At 34.4% G+C, this 23,736-nt stretch overlaps 1 protein-coding gene across 2 annotated transcripts; it reads right to left on the reverse strand.

Annotated features, from left to right (window-relative positions):
* Positions 1–353: 353 nt before the first annotated feature.
* Positions 354–23,687, reverse strand: LOC141479924 (putative sodium-dependent multivitamin transporter). 2 transcript variants are annotated; one of them, XM_074169242.1, is made up of 10 exons: positions 23,462–23,687; positions 11,002–11,152; positions 9,153–9,374; positions 7,216–7,372; positions 6,277–6,460; positions 4,901–5,171; positions 4,422–4,568; positions 4,147–4,371; positions 3,931–4,094; positions 354–3,486 (listed from the first exon to the last, which is right to left on the reverse strand). In XM_074169242.1, exons 2-10 carry the CDS (start codon positions 11,119–11,121, stop codon positions 3,213–3,215), a joined length of 1,764 nt encoding a protein of 587 aa, XP_074025343.1. In that variant the 5' UTR covers positions 11,122–11,152; positions 23,462–23,687; the 3' UTR covers positions 354–3,212. The 2 variants fall into 2 exon arrangements, with proteins under 2 accessions (XP_074025343.1, XP_074025344.1); XM_074169243.1 differs by lacking the exon at positions 23,462–23,687 and adding an exon at positions 14,384–14,580.
* Positions 23,688–23,736: the final 49 nt, after the last annotated feature.

Consider the following 23,736-nt stretch of genomic DNA (forward strand, 5'->3'; position numbering starts at 1 on the left):
TATAATTTTCAGATAAGTAAACAATTTGGTATAAGTACACAATGACGAGAAATTAGTTATTTTGTGTGATATTTCTATAAATATAAATGAAAACATTTCTCCAAAACACTATCTTTAAAAAAATAACTAACCCTTTTTTCCAATGCGATTCAACACACTCAACCTTTGGTACTGTATCGTATTCAATTAAAATCAAAATTTTCAATTTTTGTGGTTGACAGTATGAATTAGTTGAAGGAATGTTCGATTGTATCTAAAAAACGTAAATAACAAAATGGTGCACATTTCATTAGGTCGGACTTCCATTGTCTAACATGATATAAAATGATTTGAAATCCCCCAAAAATTTCTTGTTAATTGTTCAATTTTCAATTGTTGCTTGTATTTTATTTCATTGTAATTTCAGTTTTTTACCTCAATATAATTGTTATTTTCAGCTATTCATTTTAATTTTTTTGATTCTTTCAGGGTTCAAATCATTTTATATCATATTAGAGACAATGGAAGCCCGAACCAATGAAATTCACTATGAAACATTGTCAACCACCTTCAAACAAACGTTAAAAAAGGTGGACATTGTGAGAATATTAGATTATTTTCAATTTTCTCCAAGTTTATTTATAACTCTATAAGTGAAGACGAGGTATGGCTGTATAACTAGTCTTCAATATAGATTGAGTCCTAATCTGACCAATAACCGATAATTTTAACTACAATGCGTCCAATAAAGTAACGCATAAATGCATCATCAACTAAATATATTAATTCAACTCCTCTGGAGAAACACCATTTCTTTTGAACATTTTCAACAGAACGAGAGCTCGTTTCCTAGCTTATTTTGAAAAAAAAATTGATTCTCTATCCATCAGTGTCGAGTTTTCTGAATTTCTCATGATGTTTCAACAAAAATATCCCATTTTCTATGTAACTAAGTAAAAAAAGAACACGACACATTTCAAATGTTCGATCTGGACGCTCCTTGCTTCTTAACAATAATGAAGAGGTTGCTAGAACTCTTTTGAAATTTTTGTATCGTTTCCGGGGTGATTTGATTAAATTCTGGCCTAATTCTGTCTTTTAACATATATGTATTATTTGATCTGTTGTAGGGAGATTTTCAATACTCCCATTAAAATAGTCAAGTGGGGCCGAATCGAGAGAACAAGTAGGCTATTAAGTTTCACTGTGTCTACTTTTAGGAAGATACAACACAGAAATTATCAATAACCCCAAAAAATAGTCAAGTGGGTTCGAAACGGGACGCTAAGCAGGCTATTAGGTTTCACTGCATCCACTATTACAAAAAACTGTATTCAGATGGGTTTTAACTTTCATCCAAAATGTAGTGCATCTCCGTTCTGCGTATACCAGATACTTCTACGATACTTAAATGATTAAAATAATAATTAAAGACCTATGAAATTTTGCAAGGGATTCCAAAAACGTGCTTTAGTTAATGTGCCTGAAAAAATAAGATAAGATTATTTGAAAAATTTATAATTCGTCTTTTCTGGGTATTGGGTATTGACCTCCATCATTCAAAGTAAATAAACGAATATCTTGGCTTCGATTTGCCATGATTTTGCAAAATTTCTGTTGGTGATAAGGGAGGTCTTGAACCCAACGAATTTTATATAGATAATACTTTTTTCAGAAGATGCAACTTTTACTAGGAATATTATCGGCGGCGATTCGTCTTGTAGGTTTATGTAGATTACCTACATAACATATTCAAATTATTTTAATAATTTCAGTGGATTTAGGTATATGTGGGACACATTCAAATTCACGAAATTTGTTTTCTATTGCACTGACGATAAACTGAGAAATTCTATTTGAAAATTTTCAAGGGAGTTGAAGAAGAAGTCTTTAAATGTCATTTTCGAATTCAAAATTGAATTTTCAAGTTTTACTTATACTTCGTAAATTCAAAATGAATTTATTCGTTACTTTATGCACCGCCTTATATTCAATCTTATGTCATCTAACTAACAATAAATATTTGTGTGCTTCAAAACATAAATATTTCCAATCATCCTTGAAACCATTAAACAAGATCTTTGAAATATTCAATTATTTCTGGTAGTTTTCAAGAAATCCTTAAATTCAAATAGGGAATTGTCGTACCTTGAAATTAAATGAAACATTACTGACTCAGATTTCAGCATGGCTCAATCTATATGTATCAATAGTTTTTTTGTAACCATTTCGCTTTTATGACTTAATTATATAAAATTTTGGAGCCAACGTAGTTATCTTCAGTTGGTCACTCTGTTCAGTTGTCATTAGTGTCGGTGGTCACGTTGATTATTCACGTCGTTACAACAGCGAAATATTGGGAATACTAATACTAATGGAAAATGAATATAATGGAAACATCAAATAAAACTCTAACAAATGTTCGATATACACTTCAACTACATACATTACAACTTATAACTGACGCTAATGACAAATAAACAGAATAGCCAACTCCGAAAAAATACAAGTGCTGCAAACAAAATTCTAATTGATATGGATTATGAAATGAATACAACGAAAATGACTAAAACTCAAGATTGGAAAATACAAACATCATCTACAGATTACAGCTGAGGAAAAATACATGCGTTTCAAATGAAACGCTTATCTTATATGATCTATGAATTGAACCGTGAGATTTTAGTTTCAATTATGAATGAAATAGGAAATACTGCACGATGAATTTAAACCTGCAAAATAATAACTATCGGTAGGTAACAAAATTGTCATTTCAATGAAATCAAATGGTGCCACCATTGAAAAATTTATGTTTATCCAATTCACTTATATAGGCGAAACGATTTAAAAACTGTTATTAGATGTATATTACGCCATGCTCTATTCAGATCACGTCAATTAATTGAAATCAGAGCAGCAGTTATTTTTCATGCAATTTTGGAGTTGGCAATTCGTACGGCACCTCCTTATTAGATTCTGTAAACGTTATATGTCATAGTGGATTCTTGGACTTGTTTCAACATGTTACCATGTTGCGAAATGAAATACAATAAATATTTATGAAACGTTGGTAATCTCATTGTATTTCTGAAATTCAACACCGGCAGGACTTTTATACTTTTATAAAACCGTCAAACCCGTTATGAATTATTTGAGGTTATAACGAATACACTCTTAATATTACCTAACCTCAAAAATGGTATTCACGTGATCTAAGTACAAGATTACATTCATTAGAAATAACTACGTTCAGTCTTCAATCCGTTTCTGAGATTATCGCTAGATGTAGAAATGTGAGCAAAAGCTTCAAGATTTGCGGAAGCGTTCTGTTCTCGCTTCATCTTGTTTGCCAAAGGTGGAATGAAGAGATTCGGATCGTAAGTCTTCGGGTTTTCTCTGACAAATCTGTGAACAATGTAACTGGCTAGCAGCCCGATCACTATGGTGACCAAGAGTCCGAATACTCCGTTGTATAAGTAAGAAACCCTGTATAGCCAAAAGTACTCGCTGTAAAATAAAAAAATCTGATTAAAATAGTGTTAGTGAAAGAAATTTAACGACAATAACATAGTTTATATGACGTGGAAGTTTACTGCAGTGTGATAGATCTCAGATTGTTTCGGTTCATGGTTAAAAAGTACACTCATCTTATGTAACCTCGGGTGTCCCCCAAGGCTCCTACTCGGGACCACTATTGTTCCCGATTTATATTATCGAGATCAATCAATGTTTCAACCATTGCAAATTTTTAATGTATGCCGACGATTTGAGGCTATTCACAGTTATAAAATCAGTTGAAGACGGTTAGAAAATACATGATTTAAGCATTGAAATGATAAACAGAAGTGAAGTTTTCTGAAAGAAACGCAAGCGAATGATTTTTCAAGTATTGTTCATTAAAATCTGACACCAAAACTCGTTTTTGATGGCAACTATAGTATTATGACCTACCTATCAGCTTTTCCCAATATGGGTGCAGCACTGATTGAGCTAGTTGTATTTTTATAATTGAGACAACCCTCTGTAGATGTGGGAAGCATCTTGAGAGGTGGTTTATCGCCGAAAGCCATCCAGAGCGCAAATGCGACTCCAGCAGCCAAGCCAGTAACGGATCCCTGAAATATAATTCATTTTATGGATTGTGAAGGTAACCGTAACTCAAAGTACCTCTTCATTCGCGATGGTAGTAAACATTCCTAGGGAAAATAGCCCCAGCAGTGGACCCCCTACGACCCCAAATATAGTGAGGGCAGCTTGTAGAACTCCTCCCAGCATTTGAGCTAGAAAGGCAACTGCTATACACACCACTCCGTAAATTAAGGAAATGAATTTTGTCTGCATTCCAGCCCTCTTTTCAGAAAGGGGTTTCTTAAGCACATGTTTGTACAGGGGCTGCAAAAGTGGTCAAAGTTATCCATGGAGGAGCTGAGAAAAAAAGTTACCTTGATGTAGTCCTCGATTGTTATTGCAGCCAGACTGTTCAACGCCGCTGATACGGTTGAGAGCGAGGCGCTGAAAATACCTGCCACAAAGAGCCCCGATAAACCAGGGATATGCCCCATAGTATCCACAACGTAATAAGGCATCAACTGAAACATAATGATTTAAATTTTGAACTAGCAATCTTCAATAACTTTAGTATACTACTGTAAGGTATCAATATTCGTTTACAGGTACGTTAAGTTGGCAACAGTTGACAATTGACAGTATTGTGCTTGAATTGGACTTGCATTGGTTCACCTGTCTCTTTTTGTTTATGTTCGACCAGCGTAAATGGGTCATTGAAGTTTATACCATAAAGATATATCGTGTTTTATTGATCATCAGCAAGTAAATGAAAATATGTCTTCCAAAAGACGTTACCCTACTGAGTACACTGTGTTCATATCTTCATTTGATTTTCAAACTGAAAGTAATATACCTGGTCAGCACTGTTGATGTACTTTGAATCTTTGGGATCACAGTTGTAATATTTGGAGTATATGGCCAGTCCAGAGAAAGAGGTACTCAAACTTAGAGCTGTCAGGATTGGCCAGTTCCACCAACAGGCTTTTTGAGCTCTTTTGAGGTCCTTTATTGTCAGATACCTTTGGACTTGTGTTTGATTGACAGCATACAGAGAAAGAAAGGTTATACCGCCACCGATTATTAAGGTGAACCAAGAGTGACGAACAGTTGGGTCAGGATCAAAACTGAAAATAAAAAAAAAATGTATTTTCAAAATTTCAGTATAATCAAGTATTGAAACCGTTTAAAATGGTACTATGATTTATGTACTGGGGACATACTGGGTAATATAGGAACATAGGCTTTCACCACTGAAGTCACGATCAGCAAAACCAAATTACGGCTGGTAGGTCGCGATCGAAAGGAACTTGTAGTAACAAACGTTTCGTTTGCCTAAAGGTAGCTTACAGAAAGGTTATGTCTTTTCAGAATGGATGTTCTAACCAGCCGAGGTTACTAATACGCAAGAAAGGTACCTACACACAGAACTTAACGAATTTGATGACCCCCAACCAGTATCTGGACAAGATAAAACTGATGATCCAAATACAAAGGCAGATGATCCTCACTAGTCAGCGTCTACATGAAACGAGATCAGTCCAAATATCTCTAAGTGGGGACAATTTGCAAACCTAGAAAAGGGAGAAAGTATGGCGTATCCAATAGAAGACTGGAAATTGCTAAAGCAGCTGTTGTGAAAGAAAGTATCAATCTTGCGAAAGACTACTAAAGCAATAAAGAGAAAATTGACAATCACTGAAGAAGATGACGAAGATAGAAAGACCGTCCAAGTAGACAATGACGATGTTCCTTGCTTGAACTGCAATGAGCTACAATCCTTTTCTCATTCCCGAGAAGAATTGATTCGGTATTAGACGTGCAGCAAATGGTGTCATTCCAAATGTGCTGGAGTTTGTAGAAGAGTGAAGATGTTCATATGCAAATAGAATGAGTTTTATATTATTACTAAATGTATTTTTACCTGAATTTGTTTTACGTTGTTCAGAATTTAATTTTGTTCACTTTCCAAAATACTTATTTTTTGCCGAACAAAATATATTGGTCTATAATAATGGACGAAAGTTTAGAAATCTAAATAGCTTTATCCACATGAATAACAAGATCCAAGCGGTGTAACAAATTTATCAACATCTGAGTTTCAGCAGATTTTTCATTCGGAAAATTCATATTGACATCTCCAGTCAGAATAATTGGCGCTAGTGGAGGTCATTTGAGTAATAAGTATAATGAGTATGTGTTTCCATTTTGGAATTTAATTGGAATACTCACTTCCACAAATCAGTTCTATTTCCTTCTGCTGCAATTCTCCAAATTTCGCTGAGACTTCCCTTGTCGACCCAAGCGCATATTATAATACTGAAAACAGCTGCAAACATCAGTAGTGACTGAAAAACATCAGTCATCAGCACCGCTTTCATACCTCCTATTGTGGAATAAAAGGTGCAGACTATACCTGGAAAGAAACATATGTGATTATACTGAGGACGTCAAGGTGAAATGTTAATGATTTATCGAGAAAACTCGGTAACAATGATTACTGATAAATGTTGAATAACAACATCCTAACGCGTAAAATAACCAACAAATAGACAGAATAGAAGGCGATAAGACAAACAAAAACATATATGAAAGTTGAAGTTGAAATCGCTGGTTAAGAATGAATCAGGAGTCAATCTAAACTTTGTATCAGTTTATTTCGGAGTATCTCTTGATGAACCCCACTTTATTATTCCCATGTGTAGGAGAAAGCTCTGTTGAATTTCACAAGTTCATGACCAAGATGTTCAGATGTCGTTGTCATGATCTGTCTGTTTAAAATCTGTGATAAAACAGCGAGATACGGATAACCTCTGTGTGACAGGATTGCTAAAGACATAACTCAAATATTTTCAATATGCAGGTAAGGAGTTTGAGCTGGGTTATCACTCCCTTATTCTACTTATCCAGTTTTAGAACTTGAAGATTCACATATACAATTTTCTATAGAACAAACAACTAGAGCAAATCTTGATAAGAATGCTGAATGGAAACCTAGTTGTCTATTGTTTTTTCAACATTTGCTGAATGAAATTTGAAAAAGAGATGTTGGTTGACTCCTAATACATTAAAGATTTCTGGCTTGGATCTCACGATTTTTTCTCTAAATTATGAGAAATCGATTGTTTGGTTTCCATGGACCCACCCTGTATGAACTTAGATAGCACTTACCTACTGACAATATTGCAGAAACTTTGGTTATACCAGTTAGAGCTTCTAGGGCTAAGGCAGGGGCATACAGGACGATCCCCATGTATAGAGTCATTTGCAAGGTGTAACATAGAGAAGCTGCTAGCCTTGCAATTTTTCCGAATCTTCTTTCTAGATACTGAAATATATCATCATTATCATCATCATTACTGGGATATGTGGTGAATTTTCGAGCAAACTCGGTATATGATTTTTCCGTATAGGTACATAAAAGAAACGTTTTTCCGTGTTGGAAATGATGAAATTTTGAGTTGGGAAACTAGCGACATATTAACATCATAGAAACTATGCAAAAAAATTTATCACGAGACACCACCAGTCTTTAATATATTTTTGCTATATAAAAGCTAGCAAACCGATGAACATTATTTGAAAACTAATCTCCACTGTACTTTTAACAAAACGAACGCTAAATGGCCAGAGGCTATTATAGCAGATGAAGATGTCTTTTGAAGAGTTTGGTAAGCAAGTACTCAAGCAAGGTTCAGGTAGATTGAAAATGTGTCCACAGTATGAAATATCATATAGAGAAACTGAATAAAAATGTGAATATGAACTATACCTATGATTTGGTGAGTTAGTATTGATATTGATGTCTTCAGTTTCTTCAATTATTACTTTCTGATTTGTACTTCAATGGTATTGATATACGAGTATATGATTTTCCATGTTTGTTCAAATTCCATCATTACTAGAGGAAACAATTTTTTTTCGAGTTGAAACAGTACGAAAACTAATCAATATACGGTTTTACAAAAACCACGAAACGTGTTTCGCTATACAATAGCTTCGTCAAGCGTAAACTGCGTAGTTTACGTCGAAACTTGTGAGAGCTAAGAACTAACGAGATTTTACTTTTCAACGTGTGATTCCTAACAAGGGTTGGACAATGGGAAGTGAAAATCGATCGTCCAGCCTTGCAGTGGGAACCACCGGTTCACACAGCGGTCGATTGAGTGAGTGAAGCGAACCACCCACGTCAACCCACCAGGCTACCGTCAATATTTCACCAAATAAGTAAATCACTAAAAAATTGTATATACGAGGTACCATATATACATGACGACCATATATACATTATTTATAAATCTATAATCATTTCATTAAAACTATTTTGGTCTCTCTGCAGATGTTCAAGAACCCCAGCATCATATGATCGATATGTCATTGTTATTTGTACTCACTATCAATTCAGGTTGAAACACCCACTTTGGCCTATCTATCTAGTGATGATATGCCAGGTTTTCATGGATAGAAAGTTACCTACTATGGTTTGAAAATTCAACAACAGTTCAGTTGATCGTAGACGAGTTAAATTAGTCATTAAAGAATAGTGAGGGAGAGAAAGAGATGGTTGTAGAGTATCAATATACGCGGACTGTATTTCCTGTGACATGAATTTGAATGTTGTCCTTTTAAGTGATTTTAGAGAATAGAGGGAGCGAATATTTTTGAATTGGATTGAATTGTGCTTACCTTGAAAATTTCAGCGAATTGTTTCTCCTCTCACACTACCGACCATTTTGACGGAATATTGTATACCAAGGGGGAGTCACAAATGGGGGTAAATATAATAATGCCGTGGTCTGAATATTAAAGATTAATGCGAAGTAAAAACACCAGAGTAAGAAAAAGTAATGATAATGAATTGATTAGAGGTAGAGACGGAACGGTGGTGATCCATTAGATGTGATTTATACAAAGTGTAACAATTTGAATACTTTACAGTATGTACATACAGTACAGAAATATACTTGTGTATAGTTTGTATAGAATTGAATAGTTACAACTTTCATCTAAGTGAATTTCTCAAAATGTCTACTCTGGTTGAACGCATAAGCTTAAAAATGTTCCAAACATTTGATATGATTTATTTTTTTTCTATTTTAATTCCTCACCTCATAAGCACTGGTAGCTTGTAGCTTGAAAAATACTGGTAGGTATAAATATGCTGCCACTGGAGTAAATATGCCATATGAAATGTTGATGACGATGAATTGAAAACCATAAGAGTAATTTTCACTGGAAACTCCCAAAAGCGTTATGGCTGACATGAAAGAGGCCATTAGGGAGAAAGCAACTGGAGCTATGGACATGTTTTTGTCAGCAAGCAGGTACTCCTAGAAAGGAAAATTCATTGAAGGAAATTGAAATGAAACATTGGTCTGAAAATTTTTTGCCAAAAAAATTATCCTATCAAATTTGTTTATTTCTAGTCATGTGTGTCGAAATAACCAATGAAACCATCATTACACTGATAACTACCCATGGATAGTTTTCACGGGTAGTTATCACTTATGTCATGACATTGCTAAGCAACCAACACAATAAAGTTGTTTGACATTTCAGTAATTCAATTTATTTCGAAAATGTCACTTCCTCGCTTTGGTGTTCAAAATGATGCGGCAATTGACAAAACCATTGAAGAAAATACACCAAAAAATACTGTCAATAGTAAAAAATACACTTGGAAAATATTTATGGAGTTATATCATTATACGAATTGTTCTTTTAATAACTGTGTTCAATAAATAATTTTGTTCGTATTGCAAAAAATTTTCTCACCGAATATCCCTCGAACATTGATAAATAACTCATAATTTTATCACAACTTCCTCAAGCACGTTATTTTAGGTAACATCCCTCCGCCTTCGGCGTCGGGATGTTACCAAATAACGTGCTTTCGAAAACTGTGATAAAATTATTTCGTTAGTTATCAATGTTCTTGGGATATTATAGCTGATAATGTCCTTTTCTGTCAAATGTTCTGACTTCCATTCTCCAAAAATATTCATAAATGATCGATACATTATAACATAAAAATTCAATTTTCAACGTATAATCTGTTGGCCTCTTTCGGGGAAAAAATCTAAAAACTTTAGTGTCCGACCGAAACTGGTTTTTACGACCGAAACCGAATTTCGGCAACGGTCTCAGTTTCAGCCGAAACCGAAACTTCCTTACAAGGATTATGTTTTGAGGGAAAAATAAAGAAAACGTTATTATAATCAGTCAGTTTTTTTTTCTTTAAATCACAACGTTATGCAGTCTTCGACATGTTTACTTATTGATAATCAACATAACAAACCCTTGTTTATGAAAAAATATTAATTGTACCTTAAAAATACTTAAAATAGGTGAGGTGTTTATTTGAGTAGGTGTAGATCCTTATTTTGAATATTATTGATGGTTTTTCAAAAATATTAAACATAAAATTACTTATTTAAGTTATTACCCAATATCACAATAGGTACTTGATATTTATGTAATAAACAAAGTTAATTACAAAGTGATGATTAGGCACGTGGACGCGGCAAAATGTCTTCGTCGCTTGTTTGAAATTCAACGCGCTTAACATGACCGATCACAGTGCGGGAACTCCCGAATGCAGTTTCGGTTTCGGTCGTAGTTTCGGCAGGTTTGCCGCCAGAACCAAAACTATACCGAAACCCGTTTTTTTGCCAAAACTCGACCGAAACCGAAACCGAACTTTCGGTCGAACACTAATAAACTTACTAAAAACATTATTGTTAGCCGTTTTGAAACAAATTTGAATGGAATACTGTTAATAACCATTACATGAAAAAATATTGGGCTTTATTTCGTTTGAAAGACCTATTGATGCCATTATGTGTGGAATATAATACTGCTCAGATAATCTTGATTCAGAATCATTCTTTCCAACCTGTGGAAGTGAAAGTTGCAAAAATGTTGACTTCTTCAGAATAACTTAGTTGTTCTACTTACTCTCATTGTTTTTTGTTTGCCACCGGTGAATCTGTAATATACGCCAATTCCAGAAGAAATCAGCAGCACGATGACAAGGACTACATAGTCCCATGCCCCAAACAACGCTTTGGTAATCATTTGGACGGTTTGTGGCGCTTAGGAACTGCAACTGAAAAATTGAAACCGTCAAAATTAACAAGATTTATTTACTGAATGAACTCCATGAATAACAATCGCCGTATGAAGGCTCAAAATTATAGAGTGAAAGATGAGATTCGCGACAATGACGCCCGTTTCACATAGGACGATGATCTGTGTTAAAGATCTGTCGCAACCATCAGTCGACCGTTGAAAAATGCTCGGGCGTCGGTCTAGTCCAGTGGTCGCCAACCTGTCGATCGCGAGCTACCGGTAGCTCGCGGAGGCAATTCTGGTAGCTCTCACAACGATTTTGATTTAAAAAATACAAACTGCAAAAATCAGAGAAGCTTCCGAAAATTCCACAAAAAAAATCTAATTGTCATAATATTAAACATAAACAGCGGTAACGTTGCGGTGAGCGATCTGCCGCTGACGCCATCAAGCTAGAATCGGCTAGAACCGACCAGCCGGACCAGCGCGTGTTCGAGAACGATCTGGATTGCTTTGAACGGGATAAATACGCACGGCGCGGCGACATTGCGCTTAGTTTAAAACTGAACGCGTAACCAACGTCCAGCGGTTGGGTTAGTAGAGAACAACAAAAATAATATTATGGCAAGCAGTTGTAAGAAGGTAAAGACATACCACTTTCATTCGGAATGGGAAGAACAATACTTTTTTACAGAAGTTAAAGATAAAAATGTATGTTTGTTAAGTGATACTTCGGTCTCCGTTGCAAAAAAAGGAAATATTGAGAGACATCATAAAACTGTACATTCTAATTTTGAAAAATCATTCCCACTACATTCTGCCGCCAGAAAGGAGAAACTGAAACAGTTAAAAAAGCAGTTAATTGGACAACAATCAATATTTTTAAGAACAGTCGACAAAAATAAGGCTGCAACTGAAGCATCGTACCGTGTATCCCAGATAATTGCACAAAAAAAGAAACTTTATGAAGACGGGGAAATGATAAAACAGGCGTTTTTAGAAGCTGCTGATTCGTTATTTGTCAACTTTAGAAATAAAGACGAGATAGTTTCAGCTATAAAATCTATGCAACTTTCTGCTAATACAGTGATGAGACGTGTAGAAGTAATGAGCAATGATATTTTTTACAGTTAAGAACTGACTTAGAATACTGTGTTTATTTTTCACTTCAACTGGATGAATCAACATATGTCGTTGACACTGCCCAGATGGCCGTGTTCGTCAAGATGGTTTTTAGTGATTTTACGATTAAAGAAGATCTTTTGAAGTTCATTCCACTGAAAGGACACACTACTGGACATGAGTTGTTTTCTCATTTAAAAAATATCATTTTTTCCGAGAAAATTCCAATATCGAAAATGGTAGGCTTGACAACCGATGGCGCTCCAGCTATGGTGGGTTGTGATAAGGGTCTGGTGGCGTTATGTCGTAAAGATGAAACTTTTCCGCAATTTCTCTGTTACCACTGCATTATCCATCAGCAAGCATTATGTGGAAATTTCCTGAAACTAAACAACGTTATGAAACTGGTGGTAAAAATTGTGAACAAGATTAGAGCTCAACCGTTACAAAGAAGATTATTCAGAACCTTGGCCGATGAAGTTGACTGTCAATACGGGGACCTACTCTTTCACTCTGAAGTCCGATGGTTAAGTAGAGGACAGGTGCTGAAACGTTTTAATGATGTCCTATCTGGCATAGTTCAATTTTTCAAACAACGCGATGAACCGACTCCGGAACTAGAAAATTCAATCTGGCTTAGAGATTTTGGTTTTCTCGTGGACATTACAGAGAAATGAAACGAACTTAATTTGCAGCTTCAGGGGAGAGACAAAGAACTAGCGGAAATGATTTCTGATATAAAAGCATTTATCAAAAAGCTGGAGTTTTGGGAACAAAACCTAATTAACAGCGATGCCAAGCATTTTCCTATTCTTTCAGAAAAAATATCTCAAAATCCATTAGAACCCTATGACAACAAATATCATGTAGAAATAATTTCTACCCTGAAGAATAACTTCAAAAAACGTTTTAAGGATTTCAATGAAATGGCTTTAGTAGCGCAGTTTGTTGTTTCAACCTTTATGGAAATTGATATCCAACAGTTTGCAACTTGTGTTATGCAGAACTTTGGCGAAGACATCGCTGCAACAGAAATGGAAGTCATTGAGTTTCAAAATGATTTAGCCTTAAAATCGTTAGTCTCAAGTACTGAATGTATCTGGCCTATTGTAAGTAAAGACAAATATTCAGCTCTATGCCGTGTTGCCTTGAAAGTGAAAGCATTATTCAGTTCAACCTATTTGTGTGAATCTTCTTTTTCCAATATGAAGTTTATTAAGAACAAATATCGCAATCGACTTACAGATGAACATTTGGATAATTGTATTCGAATGGCTGCATCAAATTATACTGCAAACATTGAACGTGCTTTTTTATTTTCAATGTTTATGTTCATGATAGTGCGTTACTTTTTTGTTGTTATTATTAACTATTTTTAAATCATACGTGACATGCCGTTGTGGCTGGATAAAAGTTTGTGTTTATTTTTCAAACACCTTCGTTTGATAGGTAGGAATGTAGCTATGAACAAGTACGTACTAGAAATATTAGTTATTTTGTTATTAGTTTATTATTAGTACCTATGTATCATGTATTACCAGTTATAGTAAAATAAATACATATAATGATAAATTAACTGTGGATTATTTCATTTACGTTGCGTTACGTGGCTTCCGTGTGGGTAGCTCGCTGTTTATTCCAAAATTAACAAAGTAGCTCAACACATTGAAGAGGTTGGCGACCACTGGTCTAGCCCGTTGCTGAAGCGGATCAATGGTTGAAGATGGAGTCACTGATCAAACAGATGTTTTCACAAATGGGCGTATGATTATTTTTATTTTCTGATGCAGCACACTGTTGGTTTCGTACTAGATTTGGGAGTATTTCCTCTCGGTAAGGGTTAACAAAAACCATATCTTCAGAGAAGAATAAATCGAGATGCAAAACAAGAAAAAATACTGAAGAAATTGAAGATCTTATGGTGTCCGATAACTTTAGTTCTTTAAGTTTGAGAAGCAGTTCATCAAATGTAAAGCTATCCGAAAATATATGAAGAATTGGCGTGGATCTTCTCACACATTTCAGTTATGAATAGACTGACTATGATAATAATTATACAATTTCGCAATTTACTATAAACCAACTCATACAGACAACTTTGAACAATTATTCTAATCACACAAAGCAACATAAATTTGCAGCTTACCATAGTATGATCCATAGAATAATTAACATATCCATGTCCAGGGAGAATTTTAATAAGGAATAAAATCTGATAAAACAAATTCTAGTAAATTCAGAACTTTAGGCCCTTTCAAGTAGAAGTTTACTATTACTAAGACCCTCCAAATCTTTGGCTACGAAGATGCCTGGTATATACCCAAGACTATGTTTTTTTTGATCAGTAATGATCATCGGTCAGGTTTCATAATCACACTCTTTTGTTGCAAATGTTGTGAATGTTTATTTCTCTTTCAGATATTTATTCAAAACATTTCATAACGTGTACAATGGATTGACAATAAAAGATAATAGTCTTGGCAAATTCGTTTACGAGTAAAGTAATAGTCAAATAATTCCACGTGGAATCTATGTTTGCGGGTTATTCTGGTGTAATATGGAGACAAAAAAAACCGTATCTCAATTAAAACCAAAACATGGCTCAGTTTTGCATTCGGTTCAGAATTTAAAGAGGAAATAAATGATGATTGAAGATGTTTATGAATTGGTCAGGAATCAAATAACTGAAGAGAAAGGTGACTGGTTTGAACAAAGGAATGAATAAAATCATTGAGAAAATAAATAATGAATACTATTGACTATCTATCCTTGATAGATAGACATATGCCATCGCGTACTTTTTTGTAGGCCTATAAAAAAATTGTAATGTAATTGTTGAATCGTTTTAGATGAATAATATCGTCATATTTCACCCAATTCAGAAAAAAATTAATGAATTGATAGTAGCACCATCTGTGTGTCAGTCAGCCTACAAACTTTTCAGCTCACCTAATATATACATAAACCTCCTCTTCAATAACTCTTGAAAAAATATTAGATTCAAATATAATGAGCTTTCGGAATTTCACCTCGACTCAACCTTTCCCACTAATAATATTCTTGGATCTGATAAATAAACTGCTGCTTAAATTCATTTTCTGAACCATGGATTAAGACCTAGGTTATGGAGTAAGAAATCATCAAAACAATTTGGAGATGGTCCAATATTTGTTGGTGTGTTTCCGAGAAAATATTGCCTTTCTGGTCAATAAATTTGCTCTCGCGTTGTCTAAGGTCTGGATGAGTTATTTATACTTTTACATTAGTGCCTGTGACATTGAAATTTAGTTTTAGTACAGTGAACAACGGATTATTGATTTACAAAATAAAAACTGCCAAGTTTCGAAAAATAAAATGGCTGTATAGCTGAATTTCACTGATAAAAAGTGGTTTTCTGTGCAATGTGCATCTAACAAAAATGTCCATTGATCTAATAAACTGATGAGTAGCTAATGAGCCCGAAACCGGTCTGCAAGTGTGCCCGTTCCAAAATTGAAGGTCGACTTTTTCAGTTGTATTGCCAATTGCATATGCAGGAAATTTTCTGTGAAGATTCCTGCACTGACGCCTGTCGGATATAATCCAAAGCCCTTCGTGGTATTAGCCAGGGGAGTAGTTATTTTCTGATAGGCTCAGTCCATTCAACCTACTGTGTAGGTATATTCGAGACTGGCTTGAACGATTAAAGTTCATTTCTTTAGATTTGTTTACTGCCAGTCTTCCAGCATAGACCACTAACTAATAAGAAAGATCTAATAAATGACAAGGATGGCATGTTGCTTGTGAAAATACTATACCAAATTCAGCTATCCCATTGGTATTCACAATTTTGGGAATTTCGGATTCTTAATCGCACAATTTTTAAATTTACCCAATCCTAAAAATTGCACAGGTCATAGCATTCGTCGAATTTCAGCTATTCAATATTGTATAAGGGGTACCTATTGATTGACTGACACCCTTATATCAACGTACAGCCGAATGCAGGTAGGTTCTTTGTATAGCATAAATAATAATAATAATCGTTTATTATGCATGAAAAAATACATTTATACATAAAAGGAAAAGGATTAGCCAAAGGCTCTCTTCCACCCCTCCCAAAAATTATGCAGTGAGTGTAATAAAATAAATATAAAAATACTTATTTACTATCATAACTCTGATAGAGAAGAGAAAAAGTAATACATCATATGTAATTTCATTACACTACCATACATTTAATTTTAAATTTTTTAAATTAGCACTGAGCAGTAAGTATCTGTGATTTTATTTCTTTCTTGATTTTATGAATATTTTATCCCTTTAGGTAAAATTTCATTCAGATAAGGAGGAGCTATATAAGAAAAATATCCTTGAAATTTGAAAGTACGGTGCCTAGGTATGTTGAATGAGTCAATTCTCAAATTGACCATATGTATGTCAGAATGCTTGCTTGATAAACTATATAAATAACTAGGTGTTTTATTTTGAAGCAACTTCAACAAAAAAACTTTTATCAAATATTGGACTCTGTACCTCACTTTCACCTCCTTCATTCTTAACAAAAATGGTGTGACATGTTCACCATATGGTATACATCATACGAATCGCATGCAAGCATTTTGTATACAAAGAGCTATCAATGTTTACGCCAAGACTTTTAGCACTGTCTACCCAGTCAATGTCTGCGTTATCGCGAGTTAGCCTAAAGTTACCCTGAGCTTCTACTATTTGTGTTTGAGACCCTATGCATTAAGCCAAAGTTTTATTTGGATTGATTTTCAGTCCATGATTCACCGAGCCTAGAAATGTTTTGTGCAATTCTGTGTTTATATTGGCCACGCAACTTTCTGTATCGGTGTTATGAGAAAACAAATATAACTGTATATCATCTGCGATAAGAACGTGGGGTAATCAAAAATAAACACTGAAAACATCAAGGGTCCTGAAATACTTCCCTGTAGTACACCTGAGATTGTTTCTTTTAGGGATGACCATGAGTAATCATCCAGTTTGACCCTCTGTGATCGGTCTGTGAGATAGCTGGTCATCCATTTAAGAGAAACGTCATCGAATCCTATAAACTTGAGCTTGCTGATGAGGAAATCGAAATTAACTAAATCGAAAGCTTTACTTTGATCAAGCAGTACTAAAATGATGACTTTTGATTGATCTCTGAATCTCGCAAGATCGTCGATTACTTTCAAGAGGGCAGTCTGTGTTCCGTGTTTTTTGCGAAACCCAGACTGGAGTATTCGATTTTCTTCAAGGAAAGCTTTACTTGAAGGGGAATCAGGAACTTCGTCAGTTTTGAAGTTGGAACCATGAAGTTTTGGGTTAATTGAAATTATTGTAACTATTTGTTTAAAATGGTTTGTCAGGAACCTTAATGTTATTCTACGCAGGCGAAGCCGCGGCAACAACTAGCATTCAATACAAATAAGAATTAAAATAACGTATTCTAAAAATACTTTATTTTGTGATTTTCACTAGACAGTTTTACAAGAAACGCAACACGTGTTTCGCCATACAATGGCTTCCTCGGACATGTCTTAATAACTAATTCTACACATTCAGTGCTACATATACCATATTCTACAATTTGAAGTACCTGAATTTCAAGTACCTGTTTTTTTACCTAAGTTTGTGATGAATTGAATTACCTGAGCTTATGTTCCATTTTCCACATTTGAAAAAATATTCAGTAACGGGGAGTTATTTAATTCTAATTGATCATTCAGTAAATTACCCGAATTCCTGAATCTATTGATTTCTCAAAATTCTAGAAGATTGAGTTTCAAACTCTTCTCTTCTAAATGTAACACATCGTATTCATGATTGAACTCATGTCCTTCTGCTAAAACGTGGTTTGAAAATGTGGAATTGGTCTTTCTATTTACAAAACTACTTCTATGCTCTTTAATTCTTTGGAAAAATGTTCTTCCTATTTGGCCAATATACAGTTTTGGACAAGAGCCACAAGTCAGCTTACATACTCCTGATCTATTCAACAACGAAGTTTTTAATAAATTTACTCAGACTATTATTCGTTCTGTAAGCTATGTTTATGCCTTCTTTCTTCAAAAAACGGGCAATATTCCTGGTTGGTTCATCCAAATATGCTAATGTCCTATAACTGACGTTATCGTTATGGGTAGACCAAGTCCATGGCTTGCTTTTGAAGTTTTTTAGAAAGAATGACGTTTATAATATCTACTTTATAACCGTAATTAACCGTAAATTGTTTGATCAAATTCAGTTCTTTCTGGAACTCGCTATCAGACAGTGGAATATTCAATAATCTGTGAAGCATGCTATTGAATGCAGCAACTTTATGCTGGTAAGGGTGTGTGGAGGAATTATGTATGATAATGTCTGTGTACGATGGTTTGTGGAAAATTGCAAATTCATGTTTATTGTTATTTTTCATAATGGTTGAGTCCAGGTAATTTATTGAATTATTTACCTCCCTCTCAGTGGTGAATTTTATTGACGGGTGGATGGAATTGGCATATTCAATGAACTTGCCTAATTGCCTATCTGTACCAGTAAAACATACTAAAATATCATCTACGTATCTGTACCAGTACAAAAAATTGTTGGCTAACTGATTATTATGGATTTCATACTCTATGTTATCCATGGAAATTTCCGCCAGCAAGGGCCTCAAAGGGTTCCCCATTAGTAGTCCTTCATTGCATGAATAGAATTTTCCGTCAAACTGGAAATAATTTTGAGATAGACAAATGGTAAGTAAATCTACAATTTCCTGTTTCATCAGTGGATTCACGTGGTTTTTGTCTAAGAGACACTCAACTAGTCCAATTGTTTCAATAGGCGGAATACTGGGAAATAAATTTTGGACATTGAACGATATTAATTTTGCGTTATCCGGAAGAAATACGTTTTTAATATTATCCACTGATTGATAAGAATTATTTATACTGAATTTTGGATTGAAATTGGTGTAGGTTTGAATCAATTTAATCATGATTTCTGAGATTTTTACGGTAGGTGCCGTTATAAACTACACCACTGGTATAATCGGGAAATTGGTTTTGTGTAATTTAATAAGGGAATACAGTTTTGGTGGTTGTGGATTCATGATCAATGCTCTACATTTATACTTTCCATTCACAACCAATTCTGAGAGTTTCCTTAACCTTTTTCTGGTACATAGTTGTAGGGTCATTCTAGAGTTTTTCCTATGTAGTCCTTTTTATGTCATGCATTGTATGGCAAGGAAGCCGAGGAAGCCATTGTATGGCGAAACACGTGTTGCGTTTTTGTAAAACTGTCTAGTGAAAATCACAAAATAAAGTGTTTTTAGAATACGTTAGTTATGGATTTTCATCAAGTATCGACCGATTCCATCATATATTACAAGAATTAAAATGTTCGAAATTTCATTCTACAAAGAAATATAATAAAGAAATGTGTCTCGTTGATTCGTTTTTCCACGGATAGCGAAAACTAGTGTACGCAACATGTCCGAAAAACAGTATTTTCCGGAATCGCTACGTAAATTACTATATTGATCAATAAATCCACCTTGTACTAGTATATATTTGTAGTCTTGACTAGCTGGGCGCTTATTCTATTGCCATTATCAGCAATTGTTTCTCCAAGTTTCAAATAACGATGACAACATAAACATCAACTGATTTCATTGGAAGTTTATGTTAGACCTTGATAGTTGATTCTGTGTATTAAACGCATAAGTAAATTGGATTGTTAACATAACTATTAATTAGTTTCTTATTATTTGGGTATGAATTGGTTCAAATATCATCACTGAAATGTTTCTTGGACGAACACCGAACAATATTTTTGTTTATCAGAACACTACGAGGATTTATAAAAACCCGTTTCACTTGTAACAATAGTTTGCCGTTGATGGATTTGTTCAATTTCAGAAGACCTAAAAACAAAAAGGCTACGAGGTAGAGCCTTGTAATACTTATTCTGCAGTTTCACGAAAAAAAAGTAGACCAAAAAATTGTATTACAATGTTCAATGATTTGATTCATGCAATGAATGTTTTCATAATGGAACAAGCAGGTCACAGACATAATAAGATTTCATTTCATAATTTATTTGAATTTGTACCACAATCATAAAGATAAACCACAATTGATCAACATAATGAAAGTCCTATTGAAAATGACAAAGTATGATCTGTTACTATTGACATTCTCATTTTATATCATTAATAAACCTGGATTTGAATATCCTTATCTATATCTTTGCTTAATTTATGAACAATTAAATCCTAAACTATGTCAGAGATTCACTATCAACAGAGTATATTATAAATATTAGTCTACATTCATCATATTATTATGATTCAAATTAGTTACAGTACATTTATTTTATTTGTTTTTTTATCCACCTTTGGGTATTTTCACCTTCCAAAATAAGAAAATTGTACTTGAGAACGTTATACACGTGTAGAAAGAAGTCAAAGAAGTTGAAAAATAAAAATAATCAGCAAAAAAAATCATTGGAGATCATTCTTGCATAGTTTTTCCAGAAAACAAAACTGATTTGCTGCGTTATTTGTCTTATCAAACGTCATTTTGCATCTGGTGTACTGTCACTTACGTGATACTTTTTTTACTGTGAAAAATGCTTTTTGGCTTCCCTTTTCTTCATTATCAAACGTCATTTTGAATTTCACGTAAAATACTGGGTGTTTCCTAACTATGGTACGAAACGTCGGAGGGTGACTCGTTAGGTTGTTTTAAGAGATATTTATAAAATATCATAAATATCCTTACACCGATTTGGTTGAAATTCGCTACAGTCATTTGAAGTAATAAGGCGCTTATTTAGCCCGAACTAGATTCAAATTATTAGGTCCAGTGGGTCTCAGTGGGCACCCCAGCCAACAGTTTTGAGATAAAAAAAGAATAGTATTGATTTTTCTGTAGTTTTCATCGCCTTTTAGGTTGGCAAACTGAAATACAACTCTCATGAAATAGGTGAGCAACTTCTTGTTGTGTTCGGGTTTTTCTCCTTAACCAATTATTTGTAAAACTGTTATTTCATGCATTTCCGTTAATCTAACCATTTGTCAGACTTGAAGTTAACGAACTTTAAACTTAAATTAAAATACTGACAAGTAATGTTGTTACATACAAAACAAGTTGACAAGGCGTTAAAACGCCTTGTTGTTGTTAAAACTAATGTTACCACGGAAATTATTTACAGTTTTCTAAAGGATACCATCTAAAATGAACATTGCTATGGTTTTTGCTTACTCTCTTATTATCAATACTTCAACATGAAATGAGTTTTGGGTATATCGCAATAAGTTTTGAGTGTGTTGAGTGAGACCTTTTAAACGATATATCACACGCCTATACTTCTCAACTGTCATTCGACGAGGGTTGAAGGTAGGGGTAGCATTTTATAGGAGATCGCAAATGTGCAATTGATCTATATTCAGGATTCACTTTTGCAGAAATAGCTTTTGTATGAAACTGTATTCACATTCATCAGTAACAATAATTCGTTAATATTTTCAACAAAAACAAACCTGTACTCACCGAGAACACTGGACCAGTTCAGTTCGAGATATTTCAATGAAATGAATCCGTGTTTTTCAGTTATGAAATTGAACCAGCATGTTTTCATGACTTTGTCGTGTACATTAACATTATTTTCAGGTAAACTCATAATTAAAATGAACTGTCCTGATGAAATATATAGCAGGAATAACTCCACGAAATATTGGCTAAATTTTGGAGGAAGTTCAAAAGTAATTTGGAATAACGAATATAAAATGACCGATGGAAAATTTTTGTGTATCTGTAGTGAGTTGCAATGACTCACAGTCTGGTCAACAAGGTGTAATTCGTGTAAAATATATCTATATTTATTCCATTCCATTAATATGGAAGTGTCCAATCTTCATATAGTCTCTTTCAACTGAAATTACTTTTTTAATCCTCTTCTGCCAGTCTTCTTCGGTAGTATTAGATACCTCTTCTTTAATTAGCTTTATTACCTTCTTATCAAATTTTGTTTGCAGGCATGTTAGGCGTTCACATTCTCGAAAGAAAATTTGCCGTTGTTCTTGTCTATATTTAGTTATTTGTTCCAAGTATTTATTACCCAATTCCACTATTATTCTACTTTCCACAACTGCTTGACGTTTATTTATTATTTTAAATCTAAATCCTAGTTTCTTTATCCAATTCTGAAGAGTTCTGTCACAGCAGCTCACGTTATGGCCTGAAGAATTCAATTTCTTCCTTATGATTTCAGTTGTAGGAATCTCATTGCTTTTGTAACAGTTGTATATGGTTTTTTTCAATGATTTTATTAGATGCACATCTAAAGGTTGTGGTAATCCTGTATCACATCGCGTCTTGCGATCACAAGGTTTGTTCTTTACTATTTTACGTACATTGAAACATACTCTTTGTGTTTCAATATTCAAATGCATCCAAATCTTATTCACTTGTATCTCTTTTTCGCATTGTTCACCATCGCTATTGGAATCACTACACCGGAAAAAGTCTGCGTTGTTATCACACTCGTTATTACTATTAGTACTTGTCCAATGACGCCACATTTCAAACAGATAACAAAATTTTTGGTAATTATAACTGCACCAATATCGAATTTCAACACTCAAATCGCGATCAGTTCCTGAACTGAACACGACGCGACGGCGATAACCATTCCCGCATTCCCGATTTCTATTCGTCACCGTAACATGGCTTCAAATTTAATTTTATGACTCTTCAGCCAATCATAAAACTCGGTTAGTAAAAATTTTCCAATACAAACCGCCAATTCTTCAGTCCACGTGGACTACTTTGCAGCCGGTTCATTTTTATGTATTGGTTTTTTTGACCTTTGAGAATGCCGACAACTTTAAGTATGCACAATATCGTTTACTTTGACTATACGTTTGAGTATTACTGTTTGGTTTGGAATAACTGGATCATGAACTATTGTTGATCACTTTCCTCGTGATCGTTCTTGAACGGGGCAAAGAATCTAGAGTATATGAACAATTCATCACCGTACTTCGAAACTTTGCGATATTATCACACTCCCCCTGTATCTACGCCTATGTTCCGTCGCTAAAACAGTGTGACGTCATAAGCGACCGTGACCAAGTGTGACGTAACTTGTAAGGTTAGGATTCTTGAGTGTGTATTGATTTTTTACCGAAAACTTGTGAATTATGATAGAAAAAGTGATTTTACATACTTTTTAAAGTACTTACATAATGATCGCTTGGCGACCTCAAGAGGTCGCGCGCTATTTTCAGAACGCACTAATTAAATGAATGAAAATGCCCGGCATTCAAATCAGAGTACATGTGCACGAAACCACTGTGCCAACTCGAGTAGTAGAACGCTTTCATTGGGAAACATTTATCGTCTGATTGACTACGAAAACCCCGTTACGTCTGTGGTTTATGTGAATCCGCCAAAGTTTTTCTCCCATTGGACTTTGATACGTGATCAAAATCAAAGGTATATTTACCCACAGCAATAT

Source organism: Leptinotarsa decemlineata, unplaced genomic scaffold, assembly GCF_025532065.1.
Source record: "Leptinotarsa decemlineata unplaced genomic scaffold, Ldec_3_MD MMD2_P_RNA_scaffold_5, whole genome shotgun sequence".
Taxonomy (NCBI): domain Eukaryota; kingdom Metazoa; phylum Arthropoda; class Insecta; order Coleoptera; family Chrysomelidae; genus Leptinotarsa; species Leptinotarsa decemlineata.